Source organism: Crocodylus porosus, unplaced genomic scaffold (assembly GCF_001723895.1).
Source record: "Crocodylus porosus isolate Cpor-Errol unplaced genomic scaffold, CroPor_comp1, whole genome shotgun sequence".
NCBI classification, from domain to species: domain Eukaryota; kingdom Metazoa; phylum Chordata; order Crocodylia; family Crocodylidae; genus Crocodylus; species Crocodylus porosus.
In genome coordinates, this window is record NW_017728906.1 from 109298605 (window position 1) to 109326172 (window position 27568).

Sequence of the window (27568 nt, forward strand, 5' to 3'; positions counted from 1 at the left end):
TACTATTTGTAAAGGAGTGAAAATTCATTTGCCAGTAAATAAAATCCATGTACTGAAAGAATACAAGATCCAACAATAATGTCTACAAAATCTGACAAATATCAAACTAAATACAAGTAGAAAGATTTCAATCAAGAACTTAAAAGGAATGTTAATATTATAAAGAAAAAAATGTCAGCATGATTTAAATCACACTCAATAAATAGGCACTTCAATAAAGTATATTTACACTAGCTTGCTGAATACTAGGGCATCACAAAGTAGTATGGCTTTATTACAATGGATGGAAGATGGCAACTACTTAGAACCCAGTGCCAACATGGATTATAACAAATCCAGTGAGTATTTTGTTTTTCAATTATTCATAGAAAATTTAATCCTGATTAAGTATCCTTGGGCAGGAATTCATGGGTAGTTGATGACTGAAACCAACATTTATTTGAAATGCTTCTGTTAATTTAATCTGTGTATATGGCTTAATTATGATTGAATCCTCAATGTAAGAGAAATGAATTATATCAGGATTAAAATTCTAGTACCACATCACACATTCCATTTTCTTTCCTATTTTTAAAAGATGCAAGCATGCTGCTTTTATTACATTCATGTTGCCATCACTTTACAGCCTCATATAGTGTTTAGCCTTTTGCTTCTGTATGTTTTAGTAGCATTTATTTTTTTTAAAAAAAGTGTAACATAGGTAGCAACAGATTTTTAAAAATAAAAACTAAACCAACATCAACACCACTAGCAAAAAAGTGCGTCATTTGCACAAATAACAAACAAGAGTTTACTGCATTTACCTGCAAACATTTTACACTGGTTTTCTGGAACAAGTTTGTTTTCATTTAAAAAATGTAAACATAAAGTGTACTGTCTACAAAGTACAGGAAGAAAAAAAAACAACACAACCTTTTTATTCATTACATTACAGAGATTTCAGACTGGTCTATCCCAGCCTTGTTTGATGTCACAGTCATTTGAAGAACTGTTTTTTATAGAACCTTAAAAACTAAAATTGGTGCAAGATGGGGAAGGTCTTAGATTGAAAAACATAGTTATGAATGTGAACGGAGAGACTGGTCTTCCTTTGTTGTCATGTACCTCAGTGCACAGCATGTAACACAGAAATAACCTGCATTTAAACATTAAAAATTTAAATATATATTTAATACCACATTTTGAGTGAACACACCTAACTCGGTGACCTGTTCAAATTCAATATCAGTGAAGAGCCCTACTTTTATGATTTGTGTTTTCCAGTGAAACCAGAGTAGCATGTTTACCTGAAGCAAATATCTGCATACTTGAGTAAATAAATGTATACTTAAGTCATTAAGCACATCTGTTACCTAACTATGTCTTTTCCTCATAATGTCAGAAGTGATGTCGACTTTTATGTCCAGATGGTACTGTTAATGGTAATGTCACTGATGATAGAGAAGACACTTCCCAATATAGGCTATGAGACAGAAAAAGTCTGTAGAGGACAACCATGGAGACAGCCTGGCAGAGGATAACACCTATAGTAATAATCTAAAAACAAAACAAAACAAAAAGATAAAGAGAGAGAGAGAGAGAGAGAAAAGTGAATGCTTTGAAGCAAGAACAAATCAATATTCTTATAAGCAACTTGTCAACAAAAATTGCTACAAACGTTTTGATATTTTAGTAGTTACAAGAGATTTGAGTATGGTGCTGGGATCCAGAAACTCTTGACTTGTAATCTTAGATTTACTAGTTCAGTGGATAGTCTTGGGCAAATCACAAACTCTGTGCCTCAAAACTCAGACCTTTAATTCATGTTCACTGGAGCCCCACAGGTGTAGCTGACTTAGTTACCTGTACCACTCAGATGACAAAAATAAATATGCTTGTACCTGCTGTTTCTATGCACGCAGCTCAAATGATGGTGCCTTCTCATTTTCAAAGATATTTTTTCATTTCAACCTGTCCATTTACAAGTGAAGTACTTGAGCAAGCAGCTGAGCCACAAAGTTGCTGTGAAACTTACCATAGTCTCACAAACAACATGGCCGGCTTCCCCAAAATCAGCACATTGTAAGCAGGGAAGCCGTCTTCTACTGGAAAAGAAGCACGCCTGGAGACACTGTGTGCAGGGGCAGATCCAGGGCAAGTTCAGTGCTACAGTTCTGTCTCCCTTTGGTTCCTGTCCACTCAAACTTCATAAAAAAGTCCCTGGGAGGGGCAGCAGCATTTTTATTCAGGCAGTGCCAATAGAAGCCACCAACTTTGTATCTCTTTATCTCCCTGATTTCTGCTAATCTCTCTGTATTCCATGGGTGCTAACAACCATCTGTTGTTTTTTATGGTCTTGATGTTCCACTCTTCAAGCTATCCTTTTTTCTGCTACTTTGCTCTGTGTTTCTTATTCCTGTTGTTGCTTCTCTTCTATTTTTAGTTCTAGCTAAAAACCTTAACTCGGCTGTGGTAATATTAACTCAGGTGTAGAAATGACCAATGGTGAAGTAGCAGAAGCACCATTAAGATTTTTAAGAAGGCTAGATTTTGTATTATGAATCTGAATAAGATGCATACAATGACTACAGGACTAATCATACAATATCTTTTGACCATTTTTACAATTTTTTGGCTAGTTTATATACAATTCAAAAAACACAAACTAGTAAATTAGTGCACATTCCAATAGTTATATTTGTTTTTGCTTTGCTTTTAAATTGAATAATATAGTGATAACAAATCATTAGGGGTGTACAAATAGAGATTTTTTGGGCCAAGGCTGATGGCCAATTTTTAACAAGCCATATTGGCTGATACAGATTTGACCGCTGATATGCAGGCAGGCAGCATCTGGCTGGTAAGTCTATTGTGGGGGAAGGGGCAAGAGGGGGGCAGTTGAGGCCCCTACAATGAGAGAGGGAATGAGGCTGGGGCTACACAGGTAAGACAGGGTACAGGATGGAGCTGCGTGTGGATCGTTTGGAGGGTGTGTGTGGGGGCATGGCCCCTGCCGCTACATGCACCCCAGGAGGACATGGGGGTGAATGCCCCCAGATTTGTGTGCAGGGTGAGGGTGGGCTGCTGCTGCAGGCTAGCAACAGGGTGGTGCCGAGCTTTTCCCGGTGGGGGGATGGGCCATGCTGCGCTGTGGGAGGAGGGCTATCGGGGAGGGGGGGCTGTAGCCACCACAGAATCTGCCGTAGCCCCCTCCCAGCGCCCTCCCCAAGTGCAGCCCTGGCCCAACTGCCTGCTGGGAAGAGGCCGGTGCCACCCTGGTCCCAGCCTGCAGGGGCACCTTGCCCTTGTTCCGTGTGCACATCTGGGGGCACACACCCTGCATGCCCTCCTGGGTGTCTGCAGTGGCAGGAGCTGCTGCCCCCCCACCCCCCTCCCAGTCAGTGTCCTGATGAGCAGGGATCCTGGTTTTCTCTGATAAAAAATAATCCCCAATTTTTAGATATATATCATTAGTGGTGTTTCATTTTAATGATGGAAATGTGGATTTTGGGGTCCCTTTTTTAATCCAAAAATTGGGAAAATCAGAGAAAACCAGGAAGGATCCTTGCTGATAAGGTCTGCAATGTGGAAATTAACATTTTATTTACAGCAACTTATATGAAGAACTAATTACAGTAAAGAGCCAACAATGTTGCTACTGCCCTTGCAAGTGTCTGGGGCCTAACCTTGTATGATGCTAAGTCCTTGTGGGAACACAGAGTGCCCAGGAAGTGTAGGATCCAGGGAAACAGGCTGGGAGACATAACTGGTACTAGGAACTTCCTGGTGCCACACTTCCTGGACAGTTGGTGTTTCCAGAGGACTTTCGCTATCTCACATAATCAGCCATGACTGGAAGAAATCATTTTTCTACATTCTGCCTTCCCAAAAACAAGGTGCGTATTTTATTGGAGACGTATTGTATGGTATGAAAAAAGGAAGTGTTAAATGAGTACAATTTAAGAACTGCAGTTACTTAAACACAGTAGTTAAAACTTACTCAATACCCCAGAAATCCTGCTACAAAAATCCTCCTACAGTGAATTGCCAGATTTCAACATACAGCAAAGAGTAATGATTTCCTACACCGATTCCCATTTCAAATGAGCTGGGGAGGGGAGGAGCAAGGTTTTAAGTGAGCAAGAAAAAGCAAACCCAGTACTATTGTGATTAATGTAGCTATAGGAATCAATCACTTTTCAGCATGAACTAACATCAAATAAGAACTAATTTTTTTCTTCTATTTACTAACATACCTTTTAACCTACGTATCCTCCACACAATAACAGTTCAGTTTCAGAAGATATTTGCACACTCATGCACAGACCACATTAAGTATAAGCAGCAAGAGCTCTGCTTTTCAATGATGTAGTCACTCACCTGAGAATGATGGTGTACTTTATCTGTGCACGGCAGGCTCCACACACTAGCTCCCAGCATGTTATAGCAACCAGAAGGACAAATAAATCCATCTTTGTTTTAATCTTAAGAGTTTACAAACTACATTATACATTTTGAAAATAGCATTTAATCCAGTAAGACAGTTCAGCTGTGGCTTCCTTGACTTGCTCTGTCACATAACGCGTTTTAGAAATTTGCCTAAAAATTAACCTAAATTTTTTTTGACAGATTTGTGAAAAAAAGCCTGTTTTACTAGAAGCAGATTTTGCTTTGCCTTAAGAATCATACCTCTTTTCCCTACAAACTATTACGTTTACATTTTATGAAGCTTAGATTTCAGCCATGTGACTCAGTAGCTTGTGGCTAGGACTTCCCAAGCTGCTTTAGGAATACGAGGTTAGAGGTTGAAGACCATGAATTTGTTGAAATGACACTAAACCTCTAGACTAGCTGTTGTATATAAACAATTCTGTTAAAATTCGATCCAGTTGATCTTATTCACACATACCTTCTCTCTCTGATAGTCTCTAAATATTAAAGAAATGGTTGCAAGACATGGGTGACACAAAAACCACAGGATGCAGGCCTGAAAAAAATGAATCACATCTTAGAAATGTATTCTAATATACTAGAACAGGGATATGACAGAAGGTTACATTTCCAACTTTCTTTTTACAGATTCACTCTTTCGGAATAAACCAATGTAATTACAGCCACATTATTAAAAGTTTGATTTTTAAGTTAGATTTTGTTTCTAATGACATTTAAAATTACTACTCAGAGTATACTGAAATAAAGTCATTTATTTAAACAAATAAAATATTTCAGCAGTAACTTTCCTATGGGCACAGGCTGATTCTCAACAGCATGCCACAGAAAATATTTACACTACACTAAAAAGAATCGTTTCCCCTCCACCCCTCTTCCTTCCCTGCCATGTTACTCTTACTTTGGCAAAGGTGATATAGAACTCCCTTTTGAGTGTACTTCTCTCCACTGTGATGATCTGATAAAGGCTGCAGGCCAATGACAGAGCTAGGCAAACTCTTAGACCAGTGAGAAGTCCACTTGCTAAACTGTAGTGCAAATGGTAGCTGTGATGATTTGTATCTTCAAACTGTTCCCAAATCAGTAAAATACTCTGTAAAATGATAAAGAACAGGTCAAGTAACTACTGTACCTACGTGTCTCATTCCTTCAGAAACCCAACTGTATTTATGATAGAAAAGTAGCAGTACAGCATTGTGGTTCTGCTTGGCTTGCTAGAAACTGCCATTTTACTAAAAGAAACAGCTAAAACTGCTCTCTTGGCACCACAGAAGACAAGTGATGCTTTATAGCCAGGAAAGCAGTTGGATTTCTGCTTATAAAATGAGTTAACTTTCCAGAAATTACAACATTTCCAATCAAGCTTCAACCTAGGACTTGACAACTGTAGCTACGTTCCTTTGAGAAACCTGAAGGGAAAACTTCCACTGAATTAACGAGAATTTTGCCAATTGGCTTCAGCAAGAACAGGACAGAGTTGTTAGCAGCAGTCTTCCAAACTACTATCCCCCTTCTTACTTGAACTAGTCTACTTTCTTCAGCACCATAGGTCTAAGTTAAAAAAGAAACTTAGTACTCCAGTACTGAACACTGTAACCAATAATTTTTGGTGACCATCTTCTGTAATGAAATTCAGAATCTTGTCCTTGCAAAGCTAATTGGGGGCTAGACACCTTAGAACAGGAGTAAAAAAATACAGTGAGATCAGTGTGCCACCCAAACTCAAAAAAGCTCGCTGGGAAACCAGTTAACACTAAACAAGAAAAAGTGAAATCGCATCTTGCCCTTCTTGGGACTTAGGCTCCTGAGAATACAGAGAAGTGCCACCTTTTACTTGGGCTGTGGATCCTTACCCCAAATCAGGCAAGTATGTCCTTTTCTACCAAAACCTGAGCAGTAGTCTTTCTTCTTTCAAAATGGGGGAAAGGGCCACTAAGCTTTGTAAAATCACTTTGTAGTTAGAGCACTCACTCAGCATATGGGAGACTTGGATTTAATTTCCCCTTCTGACTAAAGGAATTCAAACCCATGACATCTACCAGACATGGAGAATGTCCTAACCACTTTGGGTGTTCTGGGACTGGGGCACTTCCCACCCCTCCTGCTGACGCTATGCTACAATTCAAAATTAAGTGGGCCAGAAAGAGATCAAAAGTGAGAACAATTATGTAGATTAGAGGTTAGGACACCCAGCAGGAAGGTGGAACTCTGGGTTCAGGCCCCTGCTCTAAGGACTGAAGGAAGTTTTAACACAGTGGAGGGTAATCTTTTTGGCAGATGCAACAAAAATTAATCTTGCACCCTCTCTCAGTGTCACTCTGATCCCCTTCCCTGCCCAATCTGCTAGATGCCACACAGAAGTTGTACATCCCACTTGTGGCACTCACGCCACAGGCTGGCCACCCCTGCTCTATTTAGTGATCATATAAAAAGGGGACACCATCATTACCTCCTTCTCTTCTAAGAGACAGCTGTGACTGCCAATTCATTTTGTGCATGGCCCAATTGTGTTAGTATGCTCTGACAACAAATATTCATTCAGTTTCTTGAATAGGATAGGTTGAGGAACACCTGGTTTCTGAATCTCAACCAAGCTTAGGTTTACAGATCCTGAACTTCTCAGAACGTAGGTACTTCTATACATTGTACACATAAAGAACTTTAAAGGTTACAAACTCAGAGGCCAAGGGAGTTTTGGTTCAACCACAATTAAGAGGCATCCGAGTGAAGACTTTTAGATTAATTTTTTTTTTTTACTAGGCACTTACATTCCACTTAAGTCCTTTTTTAAGACACAGACTGCTCTAAAGCAGACTGAAATACACAGGAATAATTATCAGTTCACCGATAAAGATTTTTTTGGCCAATATCAATTGCCGATTATTAACCAGCCATATTGGCTGATACCAATCTGATATGCAGCCAGGTAGCTTAGAGAGCAGCATCTGTTAGGTAAGTCTGTTGGGGGGGGGGAGGAGTGTGGGGAGGGAAGGGGCTTGTGGGGGCATATGGAGGCCTCCACGGTGAGGGAAGAAGTGGGGTTGGGGCAGGCAATGCCCAGCGGGGCGGGGCATGGGATGGAGTCGCAGGCAGATTGTCTGGTGGGCATGGAGGGGGGAAGGGGACCCAGCTCCCCACTTGCACACACCCCTGGGGAGGAATGAGAGGCACATGTCCCCCTGATTTGTGCGTGGGGTGAGGACAGGCTGCTCAGGCTTGCGGGCTTGAGACCAAGGGCTGTGCCAGCCTCTTCCCAGTGGGGTGGCTGGCCCAGGCCTGCACTTGGGGTGGTCAGGGGAATATGGGGACTTTTGGGGTGGCTGTTGCCCATCCTATAGCCCCCCTCCCAGTGCCACTGCCTGCCCCCTCTGAGCGCAGCCCCACACCAGGAAGAGGCCAGTATAGTCCCTGGCCCTGAGCCTACAGCAGGCAGCTCATACTTGCCCAGTGCAAAAACCCAGGGGGGCACAGGCCTCCCCATGCCCCAGGGGTGAGCATAGTGGCCAGGAACTGCCCCCCTTCCCCATCCTGGGCCCCACACTGGCTGGATAGCACCTGCCCCTGCCCTAGCCCCACTCTCTCCTTCAATGTAGGGGCCTCAATCTGCCCCACCATGCTCCTTCCCTCCCCCGTGCCCCTTTTTCTCCCCAAAGACTTACTGGCCAGATGCTGCTCTCCACACTGCCTGGCTGCATTCCTGGCCACATGCATTCTGAGGCTGGGCACACGTACACAGCACTCATTGGTGACACAATGGGCTACACCAGCCACAAAAAAGCCAACTGCCGATAATGTCAATTTTCCTTTTATCGGTGCCGATCCAATATGGACAGATATATATCGGTGTACCTCTAGGAATAATCTCATTGGCTTTAATGACAGTTAGTTCAACAGGCAGGACAATCAACTCCCAGCTGCTCCTAAGAGCAACTGCTTAAATGCTACTATTATAGTCCATGTACAGCATAACTAAGAAATATAAAATACTAACCTGCATAACAACAACAACTACAGCAATGCCAGTAGAGGTTGGAGTTGAATCCCACTGAAGGGGTCTGCTTTGAGATTTCTTCATTCTGCCTACTGTCCAACCCATACACAAACTCAACAACAGGTATAACATTTGTATCTGAGAGACTACATCGCACACTATTGGGAATGAAAAAGAGTTAACATAAGTCACAACAAGAGAGAAGTAATTTCTGTTTCTAATTAAAAAAGGGAAAATAGACGTTGTGCGGTTAGCCATACATTTAACTACAATTTAGACATTTCTCACTGTAATTTTCTCATTATGTGCCAGATTTTATTCTAATCTATTAGGTGTCTAAAGTGAACTTGAGCAAAGGGCAGTCCTTATTTCATCCTGTTTGAGTCCCTGAATATCCATTAACACATTTACTTTTGTAACATACTAGGATTTTGGTCTTAAGACTAAGCAACAAAAAAAGCAGTGAGGAAAGTTCAACTTTTATATTATCAGTTTTCCATGGACACTGAAAGAGTGGAATAGGGTGCATGCAGGCACCTAATAGATAGCAAAGGATCTGGTTTTATATAAATTTTGAGATTACTTAGTACTGTAATACACATTGTGGATAATTTTTCTATCAGCTTTTATTTAAAAAAATTGTGAACTAACAATTTTCTCATTAAGGTTACAATTCTCCTATGAGCTTCATACACTCAGACTATTGTGTTCATGCAGAATCACTTAACAGTCACTGCATACAGATGGTCTGACCAGGTGGTGAATGGGGTAGTAGGACACTTAACATTTGACTTAGATTTCAGAGCAACCAGTTAAGAGACACACTCTATGGTTTCTTAAGACTAGCTTGAGACTAAACTCTGGCCCACATTTTATTTGGAGCAGGGGTTCCCTTGATGCCATGGGATAAATCCAAACAACAAGGAGGTGTGCGTTCTGGATCCAAACCCACCTTTGACAGCAGCAAACAGCATCAGCAAACCACAGAATGAAGAAAGCTGTTATTCATTCCACCACCCCCTAAACATCACTTGAACCCCAGATTTTGACAGTGGATCATACTCCTGAAATATGGACCCTTCCAGAAGCCCCAAAGCCCAGGTCTTTGACATCCCTGATTTGGAACAATAATTCTTGCTCAACTGGTTTAATTTTTGAATATTTAAATATATTTTACTGCGAGTCGTATGTCCACTTTTTTGTTCTACTTGGGTCTCAAGCATTGAGAACCAGCATATGCACTTTCTTAATCAACAGCTCTGATTCTCCTGTGCAGATGTGCTTTCCTCTGCAATCTACATTTAATTGCATCACTCTTTCTCTCTCTGTCCCCCTTACCCACAAAAATCTATCCTTTCTAGACTCTTTCGTCTTTGGAAGCTATGCTTTTAAAGCCAAAATATCTTGAATTAAGCTATTACTCTAAAAATAATGGGAACAAAGAATAAAATATCCCTTGAATTAAGAGATTAACATACAATAGTCTTCATTTGAAAGACAATATTCTTCACATAAATATCTGCCAACTTAAAAAAATGCCTAACTCTAGTATTCGAAGGAGTTAAGGATAGGCTCATATCACTCATCTAACTTTACTTCTGTAGGTCAGAGAGAAGGTTTAGTCATGTGGTTGATGGAAATGTTGTGAGGTTTCAGTATTTCAGAAACAAAGAATTAATGCCTTTTACTGCAGTGCCAAGTGCCATCAAGAGGCTGTTAATGCCAACTGCAAGTTTTTTATGGAATTTATGGATACTGTTTGCTGCTGGCATATGAAGTGTTCAGGACTACATGCAAAAATTATATATAATGACTGGGAAGAAAACAACCACCACTTTTACAGGTAAAAATGTCCATATAAATCACACTTAAAAGTAAAATCAAGCAAATGCAAAAAACCCAGAATCAAACATCACTTGTTTTTGTATTGCTGTTCCTACTATTTAATGAGTAAAAATTTATTTGCAGACATCTCCTCAACCTAATAACAAATGTTTATCCAGGCAAAATTTAACAGTACTGATGATAAGATTATGGGAACTACTTTACCTGGTGTCTATATTTAAGTTTTACTACAGCATTTAACCCCAATATTTAAGACCTTTGTTTATCTTACAGTAAACCTACTTTATCAATCAATATGGCATGTATATTTTCCTCCTCCAGGTCCAGAATGCAATCTTTACTACCAGTAGTAAACAGCCACACTAGTAGTCCTAGTCTAAAAATGGCTTCAAGATGTCCAGTGATAGTTAGCCAGAGAATAGTGAGCAACTCCAAAAGATACAGGAACCACAGTTCAGTTTAAATCACCTGGCCTCTTCCAAACTAGACAGGTAGCTGGGGTCACTCAGAGGCTCTTGCCTATATTTCACTGTCTCATCTTCTATATTTGATGATCTTATAGGTCCCTTCTGGTCCTTCTATTCTATGATATTTACCGTATCTAGGTAAGTGTCGAGTAATCTTCTGGCAAGCTCTCCATTTTGACATACAAGTATGCGCAAGTGATTTAACAATTGGGTAAAATATATCAGTATGGGACAATGAAATAAGAATAGGATAATAGTCTGTGGAGAAATATCAAAAGAGAATTCCAAACAACATCTAGTTTTATTTTTCTTTTTGAAGGGGAGGCCAAAATGGCAAGACTGAATTTGTGGGAGGTACTTTGCTATCTAAGTTACCACATTTAGCTAAATCCAAGACAACCCTAAATTTGTTATAATTAGATTCCACACATGGAAAATTATCAGAAGGTTGTCTTAAATTCATCCCTGCCTCCACTGCTGTAGTGGGAAAAGCAGTGGCGGGGTTGGGGAGGAGGAGGGAAGGCCTGACCCCTGCCCTCCGCACTACTTGCCTCCCTTGTGCCTGTAACCCCACTGCCTCTACCCTCCTCCCCTGCCCTTCCTCCTCTTCCCCAACAACACTGCCCTCACCTCCACAGCCTCTGCCCCTAAGGATGCTGGGTTGGGTAGACACCAATGGTTGCTCTTCACTTTGGGTTGAGTCAGGGCCAGAGCTGGGACCAGGGGAGCTGCTTGCCTCCCTACTGTCTCAATTACAAAACAAGGGGCTTTCCTCTAGCCCCACATTAAATGGGGAAAAAAACTTCAAACCAGAATTGAGTAAACATGGTATGATACTTAACCTGCTACCTTAGCACTGAAATGCCATTTTCACGGACAATTTCCAAATGGTTGAAAAGGAATCCCTTTGTATTTCTAACCAGAACTTAAAAAAAAACAAAAAACAGTGTCAGGTTAGCTTAAAGCAGTGTACCATGGCACAAGATGCTCTGTGGGGTTTAGTTCTAGTAAGACATGGAGTAAAGCCCAACACTTTAAGAAAGATGAGGACAGATTGGAAAGAGACCAGAAGAGAGTGATAAAAATTATTAGAAACTGAAAACATAACTTATGCAGAAAGGTTGAAAGGAGCAGGGCTCTTCAGTCTAGGAAAGGGAAAACTGAGGGAAGATTTGAAAATGGTCTTCAAATATGCTATGAAATAAAGAGGATGGAGACAGCTTTTTCTGTGTTGCTGTAGGGAACAGAAATGGGAACAACAGCCTCACATGGCAGCTGAGGAAATTTAGGTTAGAGATTAGGAGGAATTTCTTATGAGGATGGTTAAGCATTGGAACAGGTTACCACCTAAAGAAGTTGTGGAATTTTCATTCCTGGGAACTTTCAAGAGCAGGCTAGAAACACACCTGGCTCGGGATGATCCTGCCACAAGCAGTGGATTGGACTAGATGAGGACATGAGATCCCTTTCAGCCATACTTTCCTACCATCCTATGAAGTCAAGAAGACTGCTTTGTTAATACCAGGTCTTAATACAATAATTCTTGTTATAGCTCTAACTTGAGATATCGTGACTTGTATTCCTTCATTTTTTCATTAAATTATATTTAATGAAATTAAATTGTATATCTAGAATTATTTTTAAAATACCTTAGTATTACAGATCCTATTCAGCCTATTAAAGCTTTGATCAAGCAAAAAATACTTCAGCATTTGGAAAAATTTATCCATATTTATCCAAGTGATAGCTCTAGTCTTAAGTGGCAATACCTGAATGTAAATGTATGCATCTATCTGTTTATAGGATTGGGTCTAACAAAATTAAATTGTCTAGAGCTGTAAACCATGTCTTTCTTACTTAACTTTTAAAATAACCAGGAAGAGCCATTTGCTGCAGAGGAGCTTCGTGTAGTGTTTAAAATCTAATGATCTATAGCTGAGATAAGAATCTGACCCTAAACGTTAGCACTATTTAAAAGGCTCCACATCAATCAAAATAAAATGTTGGCAATATTAAGTTGTATTAAGCATACTCACATTCTGCCAAACTTCCCATAAGAGGTGCCCCAATTCCATCTTTAGAGTAACTATAAGGAGAAACAACACCACCACCACACACAGGAGACAATATTTGTTAAAGTTACTCAGTCTTAAATTTGACTTTTTTTGTTAACAGTAAGTGAAAAAACACACAATGTTTTAACTAGCCTTTCCCACAAGTTGTCACAATTCAGAATTGATTTGAATAGTTAACTGATTTTTACAGTTAAATAGATTTTATTCTTCATTTTAAAAGAGAAAAAAAACATAAGTACAGTTACCTTGAGAAATGCAGGTAGTTGGCTAAAGCTGAACCAGCCTGTAACAGTAACGCAGTTGACAGTACCTTTAATGCAGCATGCATAGGTCCACTTTTCTTAACAGTCTGCCATAGTGATTGAGTGTATATGCAAGCAGCTACAAAGTAGACTAGAATAAGTATGGAAAAAAACTCATGTAATCCTGTAAAGAGAAGAAATGAGGTTTACTTAATAATGCAAGTTTGGTGAGTATAGATAATATAATGCAATGCAATGCAAATCAAATCACTAGGACGATCAATGTTAAGCAACATGGTCTTGGTAATTACTGACCAAAAAGCAACTGTAAAGCTGAACTAGTACCCAAAACATGTTCTTTTATCTTTTCCATATACTGAGAACAAAGGAAGAATCTGTGTGCTAGTTTTCCCAGATGGCTGATTATTTGACCTGAAAGCCTAGTTTTAAATCAAAATAATCCTTTTCTGAATGCAAGAGAGATTCTGTGCTCAATTTCTCTAAAAATGTCATGTACAGCGTTATTGTAATGACTGACATACCTTATACAGACAATTAGGGTACACCAATAAAGAATTTCTTGGCCGATACAAATAGCTGATTATTAACCAGTCATGTCAGCCGATACCAATCGGATATCTGATTTATAGGAATGCAGCCAAGCAGCTTGGAGAGCAGACCTGCCATCTTAAAATTCCCTGTAGCTCTCCTGCAGCCACCCCTCCCAGTGTTGACACCACTGCCCATACCCGCTCAGCTGATCCTGCCCTGTCCCTGCTGGGCCCAGCCCCCCTGCCAGGAAGAGGCTGCGCTGTCCCTGGCCTCGAGCTTGCAGCCCATCCTTGCCCCATGCACAAATCTGGGGCATGGGGTTCTATCCACTGCCCTAGCTGCATTCCTGGCCACATGCATGCTGTGGCTATGTACATGCACGTGGCACTTATCAGTGACATTATCGGCCAAAAAAAGCTGATTGCCAATAATGTTAATTTTCCTGTTATCGGTGCCGACCTGATATGCGACCATATACCGTTGCACCTCTATAGAAAATATTTCCTTGAAAAATCAGGCAACAGATCCAACTGATATCAGCAATTAGAAACATCTCCAAGAAATGGTTCAGACAAACAATGAGTCTTCAAAGATAGGTTAGGAGATGAGAAGAGAGAAATCCATATCCAATAAATGCAAAAAGGGATCTATGTATCCACTGGGTGTCACTCTCATACCACATAAAATGAAGCATGGTTAGTTTAAATAGCACCTGTACTAAGGAGACAGCTTTTAGGTATGGAAAAGTTAAAGCTGTGCAAAGAAAAGTAATTCCATTTCACGGAAGACTCAAGTGTTCTGAAATCCTGCTTTATTCCAAATTTGGAATGAAAAACAGAACAAAGAATGAAACTTGGTGAAAGACAAAGTCCTGGTTCCTGGCTACAGGACACTACTCTGGATGACTGCCCTAGAGGCCGGGCAGCTCTATCATGAAACTGAGATTGGGAACCAGCAGCTTTAGGACTTCCATATTTTTGGTTCCACATCACCCCACCAGGCAAGATGCAATGGGATAAAGAAGACTGGAAACTGGAGCAGGCAAACTTGCAGGAAACCAGATAGCTTGCTTTCTCCTAGGCCTTCACTGAAAAAAATAAATATTCTTCGGAAATGGTTCAGTTCTGAACAATGTATTCTCCAAGAGAAAATTGTCAGACAAATTCCAACTAGTGCAGAAGAGAGAGCATACACATTAGCAGAGGCTTACATTTTTGGCAGGAGTGCCACAAATTAAGCCTTACGTCTTCCCTGTGTGCCACCCGTATCTCCTTCCTCTGCTATGCCTTCTGTTCCCTGCCCTCCCTAATCTGATGCACTGCTTGCTATCTGCTGCTGTTCTGCCTGCCTCTGCCCCAATCTGCTGTACACTACACACTGGCTGCCTGTGCCACAGGTTGGCCGCTCCGTCATAATACATTAACTACAGAAAGGTTATCAGTGTTGGATGAAATATGAACGCTCACCACTGCAGCTAGTAACTACAACTCAAAGCATTTAACTTGAACATGCATGGAATGGAATGGCAGAGGTCTGTAGACTTTGGGTGCACAATGTGTTTATTCCCTAGCAAAAGTGGAGTAGACAGGATGCACTGGTGCAAAAATTCCACTCTGGACATAGACAAACATATACCAGACACAACTTTAAAAAGGGGGGTAGGGTGGGGAAGAGCTGCTGCTGCTGCAACTGTTATACTCTGTGCAGGAGCCTATAGCAATACAAATCATGCAAGTCACCATAACTTTACCCCGGATGGGTTAAAGTTGGATCTGTTTTGCTACACTGGTATTGCTACAGGCTGGTACATAGGTAACTTACAGAACAACAGCTGCTGCTTGGTCCAAAGCAGTGGTTTCCTCTCCCCTTTTGAAACTGTGCCATGGATACATTTTCCTATACCCTCTAGGCCATGACAATGTACTCTTCAAAAAGCAAGGAGTAACTATATATTGATATACCAGTCACCTATTGACTCCCCTTGCCAGTTTAACTTAAGGTAGTCATTTGATCCTTACAAACAGATTCCCTTGCCACCTAGTGACCAGATGTTGTAATACTGCCTACTGCTTGAGTAGCTGGTCATGCATCCACTCCTTACAGGGAAACAAATTTATTGTGCAGTAAAAATCTGGGATCTTGTCATGTGTCTATGCCCTTTATGGTCTTAGAAAAGACCAAAGTTACAAAGCTACTTAGCAGGCCGTCACTTCAATTTTTTTTTAAATTCACCTTTCTGCTTACCCTATTTTTAGCCCATCCAGCTATTTCCTTTATCTGGACTTTTTTTTTGTCTAGAGAAAATCTGTATTTTGGACAAGATTTGCCACCCTGGCTTGCAGTGAGTATCTACCTGATCTATGGGTAGCCTACCATAAACTGACTTTTCACAAAGTGGGATACTTCTCAACATGAAATAGAAGACTTTGTCCATTTAGTTTTCATCAAAACATTATCATAATCACCCTAAACTATTTAGCATACAATGTCTATATGATGAGAAAAAGTCTGTAAAAGAACCCCTGAAAAACTGATATAATAAATGGGTGGGTTCTCTTCCTCTTCTTCTACCTCACTGCCTTTTTGACTTAGCTTTAAACTAACATGATATCATGTTACAAAAGTAGAAGTATTAATGAAATTTCAGGAACTCAAGAAGAGTGAAAGGGGATCATACCCAAGTGTCTAATATGTAGAGAATGATTCAGCGCCAAATATAATATGCCTTTTGTTCAGATCAGTTTTCAGCCACAAGCCTTCTGCTTGTAAAAGTAATGTAGGGTTAATATGCATAATCAGGACTTTGGCATGTAAGTTCCATCTAAGGCCAAAGTTAGAATCTTGAAAATCCTGTCAAGCTATCACCTAATCCTTGAGGCACTTTAACTCTGCAGGACTTAGTTTTACATGAAACGGATATTGGATGCAATATGTAAACAGCACTAAGAGCAGGGACTGAAATCCAGGACTCCGCTCTCCCAACCACATACCACTAACTTAGTGTCAGGCTCCCTCTCATGCTCTTTTTCTGTATGAATATAGTTACTTTCTTACCATGTGCACCATGTCCCCAAAACCAGCCCTCTAAATTGGGTTGTATGTCTCTAGCGAGGATTTATTTTCCTTTGTTGGAACAGAAACAGAGAGGAATAGAAGGAACAATACACTGGGCCCTGGTAGTTCCTGCCCCAGAAGTACAAGGACTAATGCTGGGCTTAAGACAGTGTACAAAACAAAACATGATTTGGTGGAGTGTAGACTAGCCATGATTTCAATACCTGGGAACTGGAGGAAACTGTTGTTGCTGCAGGTTGCAAAAAAGACCCTATTTGGGAATATTTTAAAGACATTCCTCTATCACCGGGAAGTGCTGGTTTTATGTGTTTAATTAAATTTAAATTGGCAACTTAATGCAGCTTGATACAAATAGGAGCAGAAAGTTAATCATCTAGCAAACAAGAAATATGGATTTCACCATTTTATAGTGTACCAATATACAGGATTTCTAGCTATCTAGGTATGCCAAGCTATATATTTTTAAAATATGTATCTAGGAAACACATGTACCAAATCTATTGGAAAACTGTATTTGGTCATAAATCAATGTTAATTGTTAAATCAACCAATGAAAATGCACCTTTGAGAGAGCGAGAGCACATGTAATAGGGAAGTAGGTAAAAAAACAAACAAACAATAATTTAAATCAGGCTTTTGGCTTGCCAATTTAAATCAAATCAATTTGGTTTAAATCAATCCACCTGTGTTATACAGATCATTTGTTTACTTTCTCTAATAGCTCACACTTGATTAAAATATGATTAATTTGTGTCATAACAACATAAAACTTGAGTCTACTATAGTAGAGGCCAATCTTTTCAAGAAAATAACAGGAGAACTGTTTGATGTTACAATTCATAACTTATTTCTTTGATAAGACCAGATTTATATAACTGCATTACAGAACTGGAAGAGATTGTCATGTTAGGAATATTCACTGGAATTCCTTCCTTTTTGAGAAAAGTATAAATCTAATGTGAATAATTCCATAGGCCACAAACTTCCAATTTCACACTTTTTTCAAGCATAGTAAGTACCAACTCACTTGATGATCAGACCCTTACTTAACTTATAAATCTAGCTTTGAGAAAAAAAAATCTTACCAGATTCCCCTGCGCTAAAGTGATCTAATGGATTCCCTTCTGCATCTGGGTTTAGTAATACCATTTCAAACTGAACATCCTCGGATTCAGAATTTTCATAATTCTCCTCGCAGGTAAACTTGTCTACATAAAACACATACCATGTTTCTGGATATGGAATCTGGGACACTGTCATATTTTGCTCTGTGTGGTTCATAGACACTTTGAAAAGAAAGAAAATGAAATTAGCACTGAATGCATCACAAATAACTTATAGAAATTAAATCTTCTTAGATAATGTACATATTCAACTCTAAGACCACAACTTTTATTTTTATGCTTTCTTAAGTATATAGAAAAATGAATAGTCTGTATCAGGATGCAGTCATAACACTCTACAGAGGACACTGAACTCAGTACTTATCTTTATTTTAAACTTGGTACAATTGTGGGAGAGGATTAGAGAGAACATATGCTCATAACCAGTCTTTCAGTTTCTCTAATCACAGGGTATGAGACAGCTCTTATCACTACACGGTCAATAGACAATGGACTGCAAATGCTAAGAATCCAGTAGACTGCCATTCTATTTGGCACACCCCATACTCCTCCTCCTCAACAGAGGATTTCAGGGCTTCTCAACAGGAATAGCTATTTGGTCTGAACTTCTCATTTGAACATTCTTATTTCACAGTAAGAGCACCTTTGGAAGTGAACCAGGTCAAACCCCACAAAGAAAGTAAAGGGAGGTTAACCAGTAATCTGACAGATTGATGTGTTCAGAGAGGGATGAACTTTCATACACTACAACCTACTTTGTCAGATGCTATGCAAATACTGTATTTATTCTAATCTAAAAACAACCCCCCCAATAATTAGATTTTATACATGGAACATTTACACGTTTATAATTTTCTGTGTATAGAATCTAATTATTTTTCATTCAATCCTCCCAGTGGTATGGGAGGCAGGCAGTGGGGAAGCAGGTGGTGGAGAGAGGTCATGCAACTTGCTCCCTACTTGTGCCTGGCCCCTCTATCACTTCTGTCCCCGCAAGCCTTGGGTCCCCTGCTTCTTCCCCAGCCTCTGCTCTATACTGGCAGGCTCTGTACCCATTCTTACCTGTGGCATTGAGCATAGCTCCCACTCAGCACCCTAGGCTGCAAAGTGTATGGAGCCTGCCAGCTCAAGGCAGGGGTCTGGTGGGGGAGAATGGGGAGGGGCAGGTGGAAGGGGGATAGGAAGAAAAGGCAGCGGGTGGCCTGGGTGGGGGCGGGGTAAGCTAGGTAGCAGCTGTGGCTGTCACCCCTACCCTAGGTGGGAAATAGAGCCTGAGCCACAGCAGCTGCTGGCCCCTCAGCACCCTCATACATAGTTCTAAGAGAAGGGGCTTCTTTCCACTGTTACACAAACCCGCCTTGTCTTAGAATCAAGTAAATACAGTACTTAGTATGAAACAAGAATGTTGCCATGGAAGTGAATATAGTATAGATATTATATCTTTAAAATCATACTCTAGCTTGTTTTGTAATATCTTTCCCAGGTAGATAAACCATAAACATCACATGACCTGCAAGTGTAGATCTAGCAATTGAACCCATTCCTAAAAGTGTGGCTTTTCTCAAAAAGTGTGGCTCTTCTCAAATTATACCAAACCAGATGCATTAGAAACTGGAAACTCCATTTGGTCATGAACAGTTACTTCTGATAAGAGTGGTGGCAGCTGTGTCAGTCATTACAAGAACATTTGGGAGGTGTAATGCAGGTGATTTTTATACCTTTAAAAGAACGCCATATTTTTCTTGTGTATAACCCACTTCTTTCAGCCTCAAAACCAGCTGGGGAAAACTGGGGTATGCATTGTATGTGAGCAAAAGGAAACCCCGTGGGTATGGAAATTTGGTGCATGTGTGTGGGTTGTGGGGGGGAACTGCTGCCAATAACCTCTGCTAATGCTCTCCCCTCCCTCCTACTGTGTGGAACACCCCTCTCTTCCCCCCTGCCCTTCCATCTGCATACTCGGTCAAGCTCATGCACAGAGTTGATTCATAGCCAGACCCAGCACATTGAATATGACCCAACATGCAGACCCAGAGCTAATGTGCACTGGGTCTAGGACCACATGATGGCCCTAGAATTGGAGCTCAGTGCTGAATCCACGGTGCTCTCAAGCTACACAGCCCTGGGACTGTTGTGCTAGATTGGGCCTGACACCTGGTCCCAGACCCAGTATGCTGGATCAGTCTGTGGGCCCCATCTGCTGCATGGGGCTGGCAGCACACTCAGGAGCAGACTCTATTCGCTAGCTGTTACTATTCAGATCCATACCCAACTTAAGATCCTTTTTCCTTCATGGTACCTTTTAAAAAACAACGAGGAGTAAAAACATGAGAAAAAAATATGGTAATCATGAGAAAAATGAGCATTTAAATGCATAGAGTACTATAATGTAAAACAAGACATTACAAATACATAATACCAGCTCAGTCCTTGAGCCACTAGCTGGGATTTTTAAGCTACTTAAAAAGGTTCACTAATATGCCTCCTCCTAAAACATTATATGAAAGCAACTCTTTTATCTACGGGTTTATTGCCTTTGCAATGTTGATGGAAAAAGATGCGGATGCAATATTAAGAGGGAGCAAAGAAGGTAGAGACAGAAGAAACAAGAGCATTTTATAAATGCTATATAAATATCCGTATAAGTCATAAGAGAAATGTTAGGTAAATAAACTAAATTTGTCTCCTAACAGGGATTTACCTTACGTAGCTAATACTGAAGTTAACCCGAGCTCCATTTAGAGACAGTATCTTCAGCATTCAGTTGCTTCTAAACAGCCTCCATATTCTGCATGTTTTTTTTTTTAAAGTTTTGCCTATTATTTTTGCAGTCTGACACTTTTCTAGATCAGTGCTGTTCAAGTTGTGACCAGAGCCACTGCGATTGCACAGCTCAAGAACCATCCACGTGGTGGCTCAAAGGCTCCTAGGCTCCAGAATCCAGGGGTGAACGTCACTGCCATTTGTACCCTACTAAATTTGGAGATTTTGATCACTGCTGGCGATTCAAAGCAGCAGCAAGGGAAGATGGAGAGGAAGGGGGGAGCAGCAACATCCACCCTCTGGTTTCCCTGCTGCCCTGTCACTGGAAGCGAGTTGTTCAGTCTGAGAGCAGCCCCACAGAACTGAGTAAGTTGGACAGCCCTGTTCTAGAGCACTGCTGAAATACAAAGTTCTTGTTTTGCATTTAAGCAATTTGAGAGAAGCTATCTTAAAAAAATCCCTCAGCTGCAACAAGCAACTGTTTTCAGAAGTTTTATGGAGACAAACTAGCAATGAAAAGTTGACAAAATGAGAACAATTCAGGGCAGATTCTGAAACAGGTTATAAAGAGCATGGCTGAATGGGAAGAGAGAAAAGAGCTTATAAAACAATGAATGTAACAAAAAAGGCGAACTGACTAATTTTCATAGAAAGCAAAGAGTAGGCTAAGCAGGAAGATAGCAAACCTGTACATTACAAAAATTCCTAAGTGAGATAAAAAAATCTGTCACTCAGAGCTCAAGAATATTTTGGAGACAAGCAATTTAGAAATGTCTAATTCAGGGGTTTTCAACCTTTTTTTAACAAGTATATCACTTCATATTAAAATTATTTTGAGGGGGGCTGAGCACATGCACACATGTGCATGCATATCCCACCTGCCCCCCCAGCAGGTAAGTCTGTGGGGGAGGGAAAGGGCCGTGGGGGGTGCAGATTGAGGCCCCTACAATGAGGGAAGAAGTGGGGCACAGACAGAGGCAGGGGTGAATGGGGTCCCGGCTGGCCCGGTCATGGGACAATCAGAGCCCAGGCAGGTCATACAGGGGTGCGAGAGGCTCCTGCCACCATGTGCACCCCAGTAGAGGCCCAGGGGCACATGCTCCTCCCCGATCTATCTGCAGGGCAGAGGCAGCTGCCACTGTGAGCTGGGCTTTATGTGCTGCTGTAGTTGTCCTGGGAGTGGTGCGATGCAACGTGTGTCCCGCCACTGGGCAGGCAGGGGGAGTGGCGTAGCTCAGTGGCAGCAGGCATGTGGCATTGCACCACTCCTGGGGCAGCTGCAGCAGCGCACTACGCCCACTGCAGAGCAGCAGCCGCCACTGCCCCATGCACAGATCAGGGAGGCATGCGCCCCCATGGCCTCTGCTGGGGTGCAAGCAGCGGCAGGAGCCCCTCTGTGCTCCCTATGACTTTTTTAAGTACCCCTAGGAGTACACGTACCCCTGGTTGACAACAGCTGGTCTAATTCTTCATCTAACATCTAAAATAAAATAAAAATATTAAGTGAGTGTGAATTTAAAAGGACTGTTTCCCTTTTCTTCAAGGCATTAGTTCATCAAGAGCTGGATTCAGACACTTTGCTGTCTTTCAGCTTAGAGTACTCTTTGCATTCAATGAAAATGTGCATCCCTCTGAAATAATTTGCATCAGATACCAGCAGGAGTAGTATACCAAATGAAAACAAACATGGGGGGGCCTCTAACAAAGGTGATTTGTCTTATATTTTAAGCATGAATAATTCTTATGTCACATGCCACAAAACAACCAGAGATAAGAAATAAGGATAATGGGACAACAGTTTTTTTGGCATACAATAGTCTTAGGAGCAACATCAGGACCAGATTGTGTTATAATTCTATTCCAACCGCATGTCAAAAATCTTAGTTACTTCACAGATTGTGGTTTCCTGGTTGCACAGAAGGAACACATGAAAATAAAGAAGCATTATGTAAGTCAGATACTGATGAATAAAGACCCTAATATCTACTTAATTTGATAAAGAATGCTTTATGCTTCTTTTATTTAGGATTTCTAAAGTCACAATCAATAAATGGCACAAAAATATGCTCTTAGTGTCTCTATCTCTCAGTTACATAACTAATCAGAACTATTGAATTCTTTATTGTTTAGCTGTTCTACCATTTGTGTTTGCACTCAGATCAATACACAAATTAAGCATTATCTTGATTAACACATCTTTGAAACTGAATTTTAAGAGGATCTTCAATGTTTTGTACAAAGACTGACAGATTTATGCTTCCATGAAAGTGACTCTGGCCTTTTATTTTTGTTTTCCTGTCATTGAACAATACATTTTCCACAAGGCTGGGAGAAAGAAGCCTCTTGACAAAACTGAGTTATTCTTCTAGAAACAAAAGACAACAACATAGCATGCATATTCTATGCTGGTATAATTATCAGCTCAAATAGTAACAACCCTTGAACTAAAGATTCAGTGATGAATAGCTAATTGCAGACTTAAATAATGAAAGGATATTGAGATCAACAAACACTGTAAAATGAGTATGCACAATTTACTTTTGATTTAAGAGATGAAACTTACAGAAAGAAATGAAAAATGATAACATTCTGGCATGAGGAAGTAAAAAAAAAAAAGGTTTTTTTCCCCCAGCAGCAAAGCTAGCTTATTGTGTTGCAACATATTCTTACCTTACAAAGGAGTATGCATTTTGCTTCAGAGTATGTTTACACAGGACAATGCAGTGGCATGCTCAGTTAAAGCTGAGCTAACTTGAGTACTAGACAGAGTAGTTGGTGCTTCAACGGATTCAGAGGTAGCTTATGTATGCCTGTGTAACATAATGTACGGTCTTTCTTATAAATTTACGTACATTGGAATCCATTATGATTGTTTTTTTAAACCTATTTTCTCCTATTCCAGGGATAACACACATACATACATTAGAGCCATGCTTAACTCAAACTGAGCACATCTACATGATACGCATAATGCACAGACTAATTGTACTGCGCATTAGTATGGTGGGCAAAACCCATGCTAATGTGCAATAGATTTAGTCCAATGCACATTAACATCACTAAAAACATTCATCTACACTAACGCACAGTAGCACCAATAACAGATCATTACCTGTCAATGTACCATAATTATGGTGTATTAAAGAATGTCTAGACACTTCCACACATTCATTTGACTGATCTCATTTTGCATATTTGTTTGAAATGAAGCTTTTCAGGTATAAAGCCTAACTGGGTGCTATTTTGCAAACTCCATAGCTATCTTTTTACATAAATATTTGCAAATAGATTTTTCCTTATATTTGAGGTGGGAACAACATCTGGGTTGAATCCAAGCATGGAAAATTTCACCCAAATATAAGCACTCTCTTCAACCAGAACCAGACTCAATATAAGACAGCCTGTATTAAAACATTTCAGTATTTAGTTTATCAAGGACTGTTTAGTGTCCCAGCAGTCCTTGATAAACTTTTTCAAAACATAATTTGAAAAAAGTACTTCAAAGTGATCATTTACAGTAAGCACATTTCATCTTGTAATTTCTTGAATATTATTTGAAGTCAAAGTTGTGACATGCTTAACTTTTGTTACAAAAGTCCTACTGACTCCAAAAAAAGACAAAAGCTTAGTGCTAAGTATATATAGTCATAAGCCATAGTTCAGGGGTTAAAAAAGACAAACTCACTTGTCAGCTGAGCTTTAGAGAATTTTTCTGTACAGCTGTGATCCTGGTCCTGTAGGTCCAGCCATTCCTCTGCTCGAAACAGGTGAAGTCTGGCTTCTTTTCCCACAGCTGTGGCGACATTGTTGATTCTGATACACAGAACAGCATGGTCACCTTAATATTTAAAAAACAAAATCAACTATGCTTGGATTATGCAAAGAAGGAAAATTATCTAGGAAGATATTGCAAGTGATAGTATATAGTCATTTAAGTGAGCAGTATATTAAGTCCCTTTTCATCATTTTCTACTGATGTCTTCATCTTTCCCAGGAGCTGCTGTTGTTAGAAAACCACATGAAGTAAGGTGGAGCCTCAATCTTACAGCCTGCAGATTGGATCCAACCCAATTTCTCAACCTGGCCTGTTGGGCCACCAGTTGGGGGCACAAGCTGCCAAAAATGTGGGGACCTTTTGCTTCACTGGGCATGGCTATTTGCACTGAGCCAAACTCACTACCAGTTACACCCAAAAATCTGTTGGACCCCTGATCCCCATCCCCAGATCTGCTGTTGCACCCAGACTCCCACTGCTACAAAAGCTTCATCCCCTGATCCACTGCTGTCCCTGAACCCCATGCTACCTCCAGCCCACTGCTGCTGCCACAGTGGTTGCCTCAAGGATGGATCCCACCAGTAAGGAGTCCCACTGTGGGGCTGTGGCAGTGTTCTGGTGGTGGTGGTGGACTTCAATAGCATCAGGGAAGCAGCAGTGGTGTACAGTACTTTGAGCAGTCAGTTTGAGCCCACCAAAGGGGAAATGTGGGAGGGGAGGCAGAGAAAGCAGTGCCATAAAGTGAGAAAGGAGCGAGCTGGTGGCCGGTTACTATAAAGGCGGGACGATGTTGGGCACTGCAGTGCTACAGACCAAGGGACGCTCTATTGCTCATCAGTCTGCCATAGTCTGTAAATATAGATACAATTTTTCTTCAGCCATTGTTGACGTGGCAAAGCCTACTTGGCTTGAGTCAAACAGGCAGTTTTCACCAAGGTTTTCCAACAGGCACAGCAAGAAATAGGGTCTTGCAGCTGTCTGTGCAATAGGGGTGTGCTTAAAGTGGCTACAGCTGTTAACTATCTGCATGTAAGGCACTCAATCCACTCTTCCAGGCTGTCAGCTGGCATTGCTGCTCTACAACCTCGTTTCCTTTTGGTGTCTTAAGGATGTCTGAGGATCCTCCAGGCAGCATTGCCAGGTGTACCATAACTACCGTATCCATACAATTTCAACCCTTGAACAACATACAATAATACTAAGTGTTCAAAACACATTGTAATTTGAAGCAGTTAATTGACACAGCATGTGCAAAACCGGATCACTAATCACTGTCAGGGAGGCTTAACAGACTTTTGGGTTCAGCTGCCTGTGCTTCCTTATGACCAGGGATCCTGCTCTTCTCTGATAAAAGAAAATCTCCATTTTTTAGATAAAAGAGTAACCCCAAATCCACATTTTCCCATGATTAAAATGAAATATTAGGGGCATTTCATTTCAAATCCTGGAAAGGTGTGAATTTGGGGGGATTTTTTTTAGAAATCAGAAGAAGCAGGATCCTTACTTATGATGACTGCTTGCCATGAAATAAAGAAACACTTCACCTTTGCTGACCCGATCCTCACTCACTGGCGACTTAGTGAGCAATAGAAAGTAAATAAGGAGAAGAACTTATTTGCATGCTTATATTTTTTTTTCGGTGCAAGCCAGGTTTTCAGGAAAAAGCGATCCTTTGCGCTTCCAATGCAACAATTTCGTATTTCAGACCTAGTGACGCTGCTGCCTCCAGGGCAGGGCGCCCGCCCGTCCGCCCGCCCGCCGGCCAGGGGGCGGAGCCAGCCCCGCCACGCGTCCGGACGGCCGTAACGGCCCGCGGGCACCTACCGCGGAACTGGAAGCGCGCGGCAGGGCGGCCCGGCTGGGCCCTTGCGGCGGCGCTGGAGAAGCCGCCCCGCAGCGTCTTCCCGCGGGCAGCTACGCACAGTATGAGCCACAAGAACACCCGCCGCCTCATTCCGGCCCCGCGGCCACTTGAAGAATAAGCCCTGTCCCCAGCCCGCGCGGCCTGGGGGTGGGGCGCCAATGGGAGCCGTTCTTAGTGGGGAGGGGCGGGGCTAGCGGCAGCCCCCGCCCCCCACGACCGGGGTATCCTGGCTCCAAGCTGCTGTGACTTGTGTATTGTTAGGCCGGGCCGTAAAGCGGCGCCGCGTGGGCCCTAGGTGCATCATGGCTGCTGTGGAAAGGGGCGAGGCTTGTTTCCTGAGACAGGCGAAGAGCGGGCGGTGGAGATGGTGAAGGTTGCTCAGGCCGTGGCCTCACGGTACCAAGCATGGGATAGGGAAAGGAACAGACCCCGCCTCGCAAAACAGGAGGTCTGGGGTAGGCTAGCGGAGTGAGCATGTGCCCCGACGAAAGAGCGGTGCCGTAAAGTGTCGTAGGAAGGGGTAGGCTGCCGTAAAGCGATGAGCAAAGGGGCTAGCTGGCGGCGGGCTGCCGTAAAGTGCGGACGATGTCGGGGGCTGTGGGGCCGCGTCCAGCCTTCGAGAAGAGGCTGCTGGTGACAGGCGGCGCCGGCTTCATGTCAGTGGTGTGGGCGTGCGTGCGTGTGTGTCCGGGGATCCCTTGTCCGGCTGGGGCTGAAACGTTTGGAGGGGACGAGCAGCGCGTCGGTTTGTTAATGGGGGGCAACCACGACCGGTCCTGCCCCGCGGGGAGGGGGCGCGGCCTGAGCCCACAGGACGAAGGGGCTGGTCCCAGCCTGTCTGGGTGGAGAGATGGGGGCATAGCCTGGTCGTGGGGCAGGGGGAAGAGAAAGGGGCATGCCCCAAACCAGCTGCTCAGGGAAGGGGACGTGGCCTGACTCTGACCCCAACCCACCCTGCAGATTTTGGGGTTTTGGCAGTGGGGAGGGGTGGCAGTTCTTTTTCTACCTGTGGGGCAGCCCTGGTGGCTCCTTTCCAGGACTCTGACTCCAGGCTTATCCCAGGATTTCCCCCAGTGGCCCCTCTTCCCCCACATTTGGCCCGGGTTGGGGGTTGAGCACCCCTGGTATATTCATATATTCTTAGATATTAGGGGCTAGATATTTCCTAGTGACATGTAAAGCTTGCTGTGGAACTGCAGTGGTAAAACACCAGAATAAGAGTTTTACTTGGGGTTGAGGAGAGACTTTATGAAGACTGTGAACACCCAAAAATGCCTCTACAAAAATTCCCATCTTGTTAGGGAACCATAGTTGCATATCTGTTGTGTGCTTACTTTGAGGCCATGTTGCATTGTTGAAAAATGGCT

General features: G+C 41.8%; 1 protein-coding gene across 1 annotated transcript; it reads right to left on the reverse strand.

The window, feature by feature from the left end:
• GPR180 (G protein-coupled receptor 180) lies at nt 1-26320 on the reverse strand. Its single transcript, XM_019529752.1, has 9 exons — nt 26162-26320; nt 24248-24400; nt 17761-17961; nt 13052-13232; nt 12768-12817; nt 8420-8577; nt 5330-5521; nt 4889-4966; nt 1-1536 (listed from the first exon to the last, which is right to left on the reverse strand). The coding sequence occupies exons 1-9, from the start codon at nt 26289-26291 to the stop codon at nt 1378-1380; spliced, it is 1302 nt and encodes a 433-aa protein (XP_019385297.1). The 5' UTR covers nt 26292-26320; the 3' UTR covers nt 1-1377.
• Nucleotides 26321-27568: the final 1248 nt, after the last annotated feature.

Coding starts and splice junctions, on each gene's coding strand:
- GPR180 (XM_019529752.1), bottom strand. CDS start 26,291: ATGAGGCGGCGGGTGTTCTTGTGGCTCATACTGTGCGTAGCTGCCCGC. Junction 12,818..13,051: donor AACTACCTGCATTTCTCAAG/GTAACTGTACTT, acceptor TTCTCCTTATAG/TTACTCTAAAGATGGAATTG. Junction 8,578..12,767: donor TATGGGAAGTTTGGCAGAAT/GTGAGTATGCTT, acceptor CATTCCCAATAG/TGTGCGATGTAGTCTCTCAG.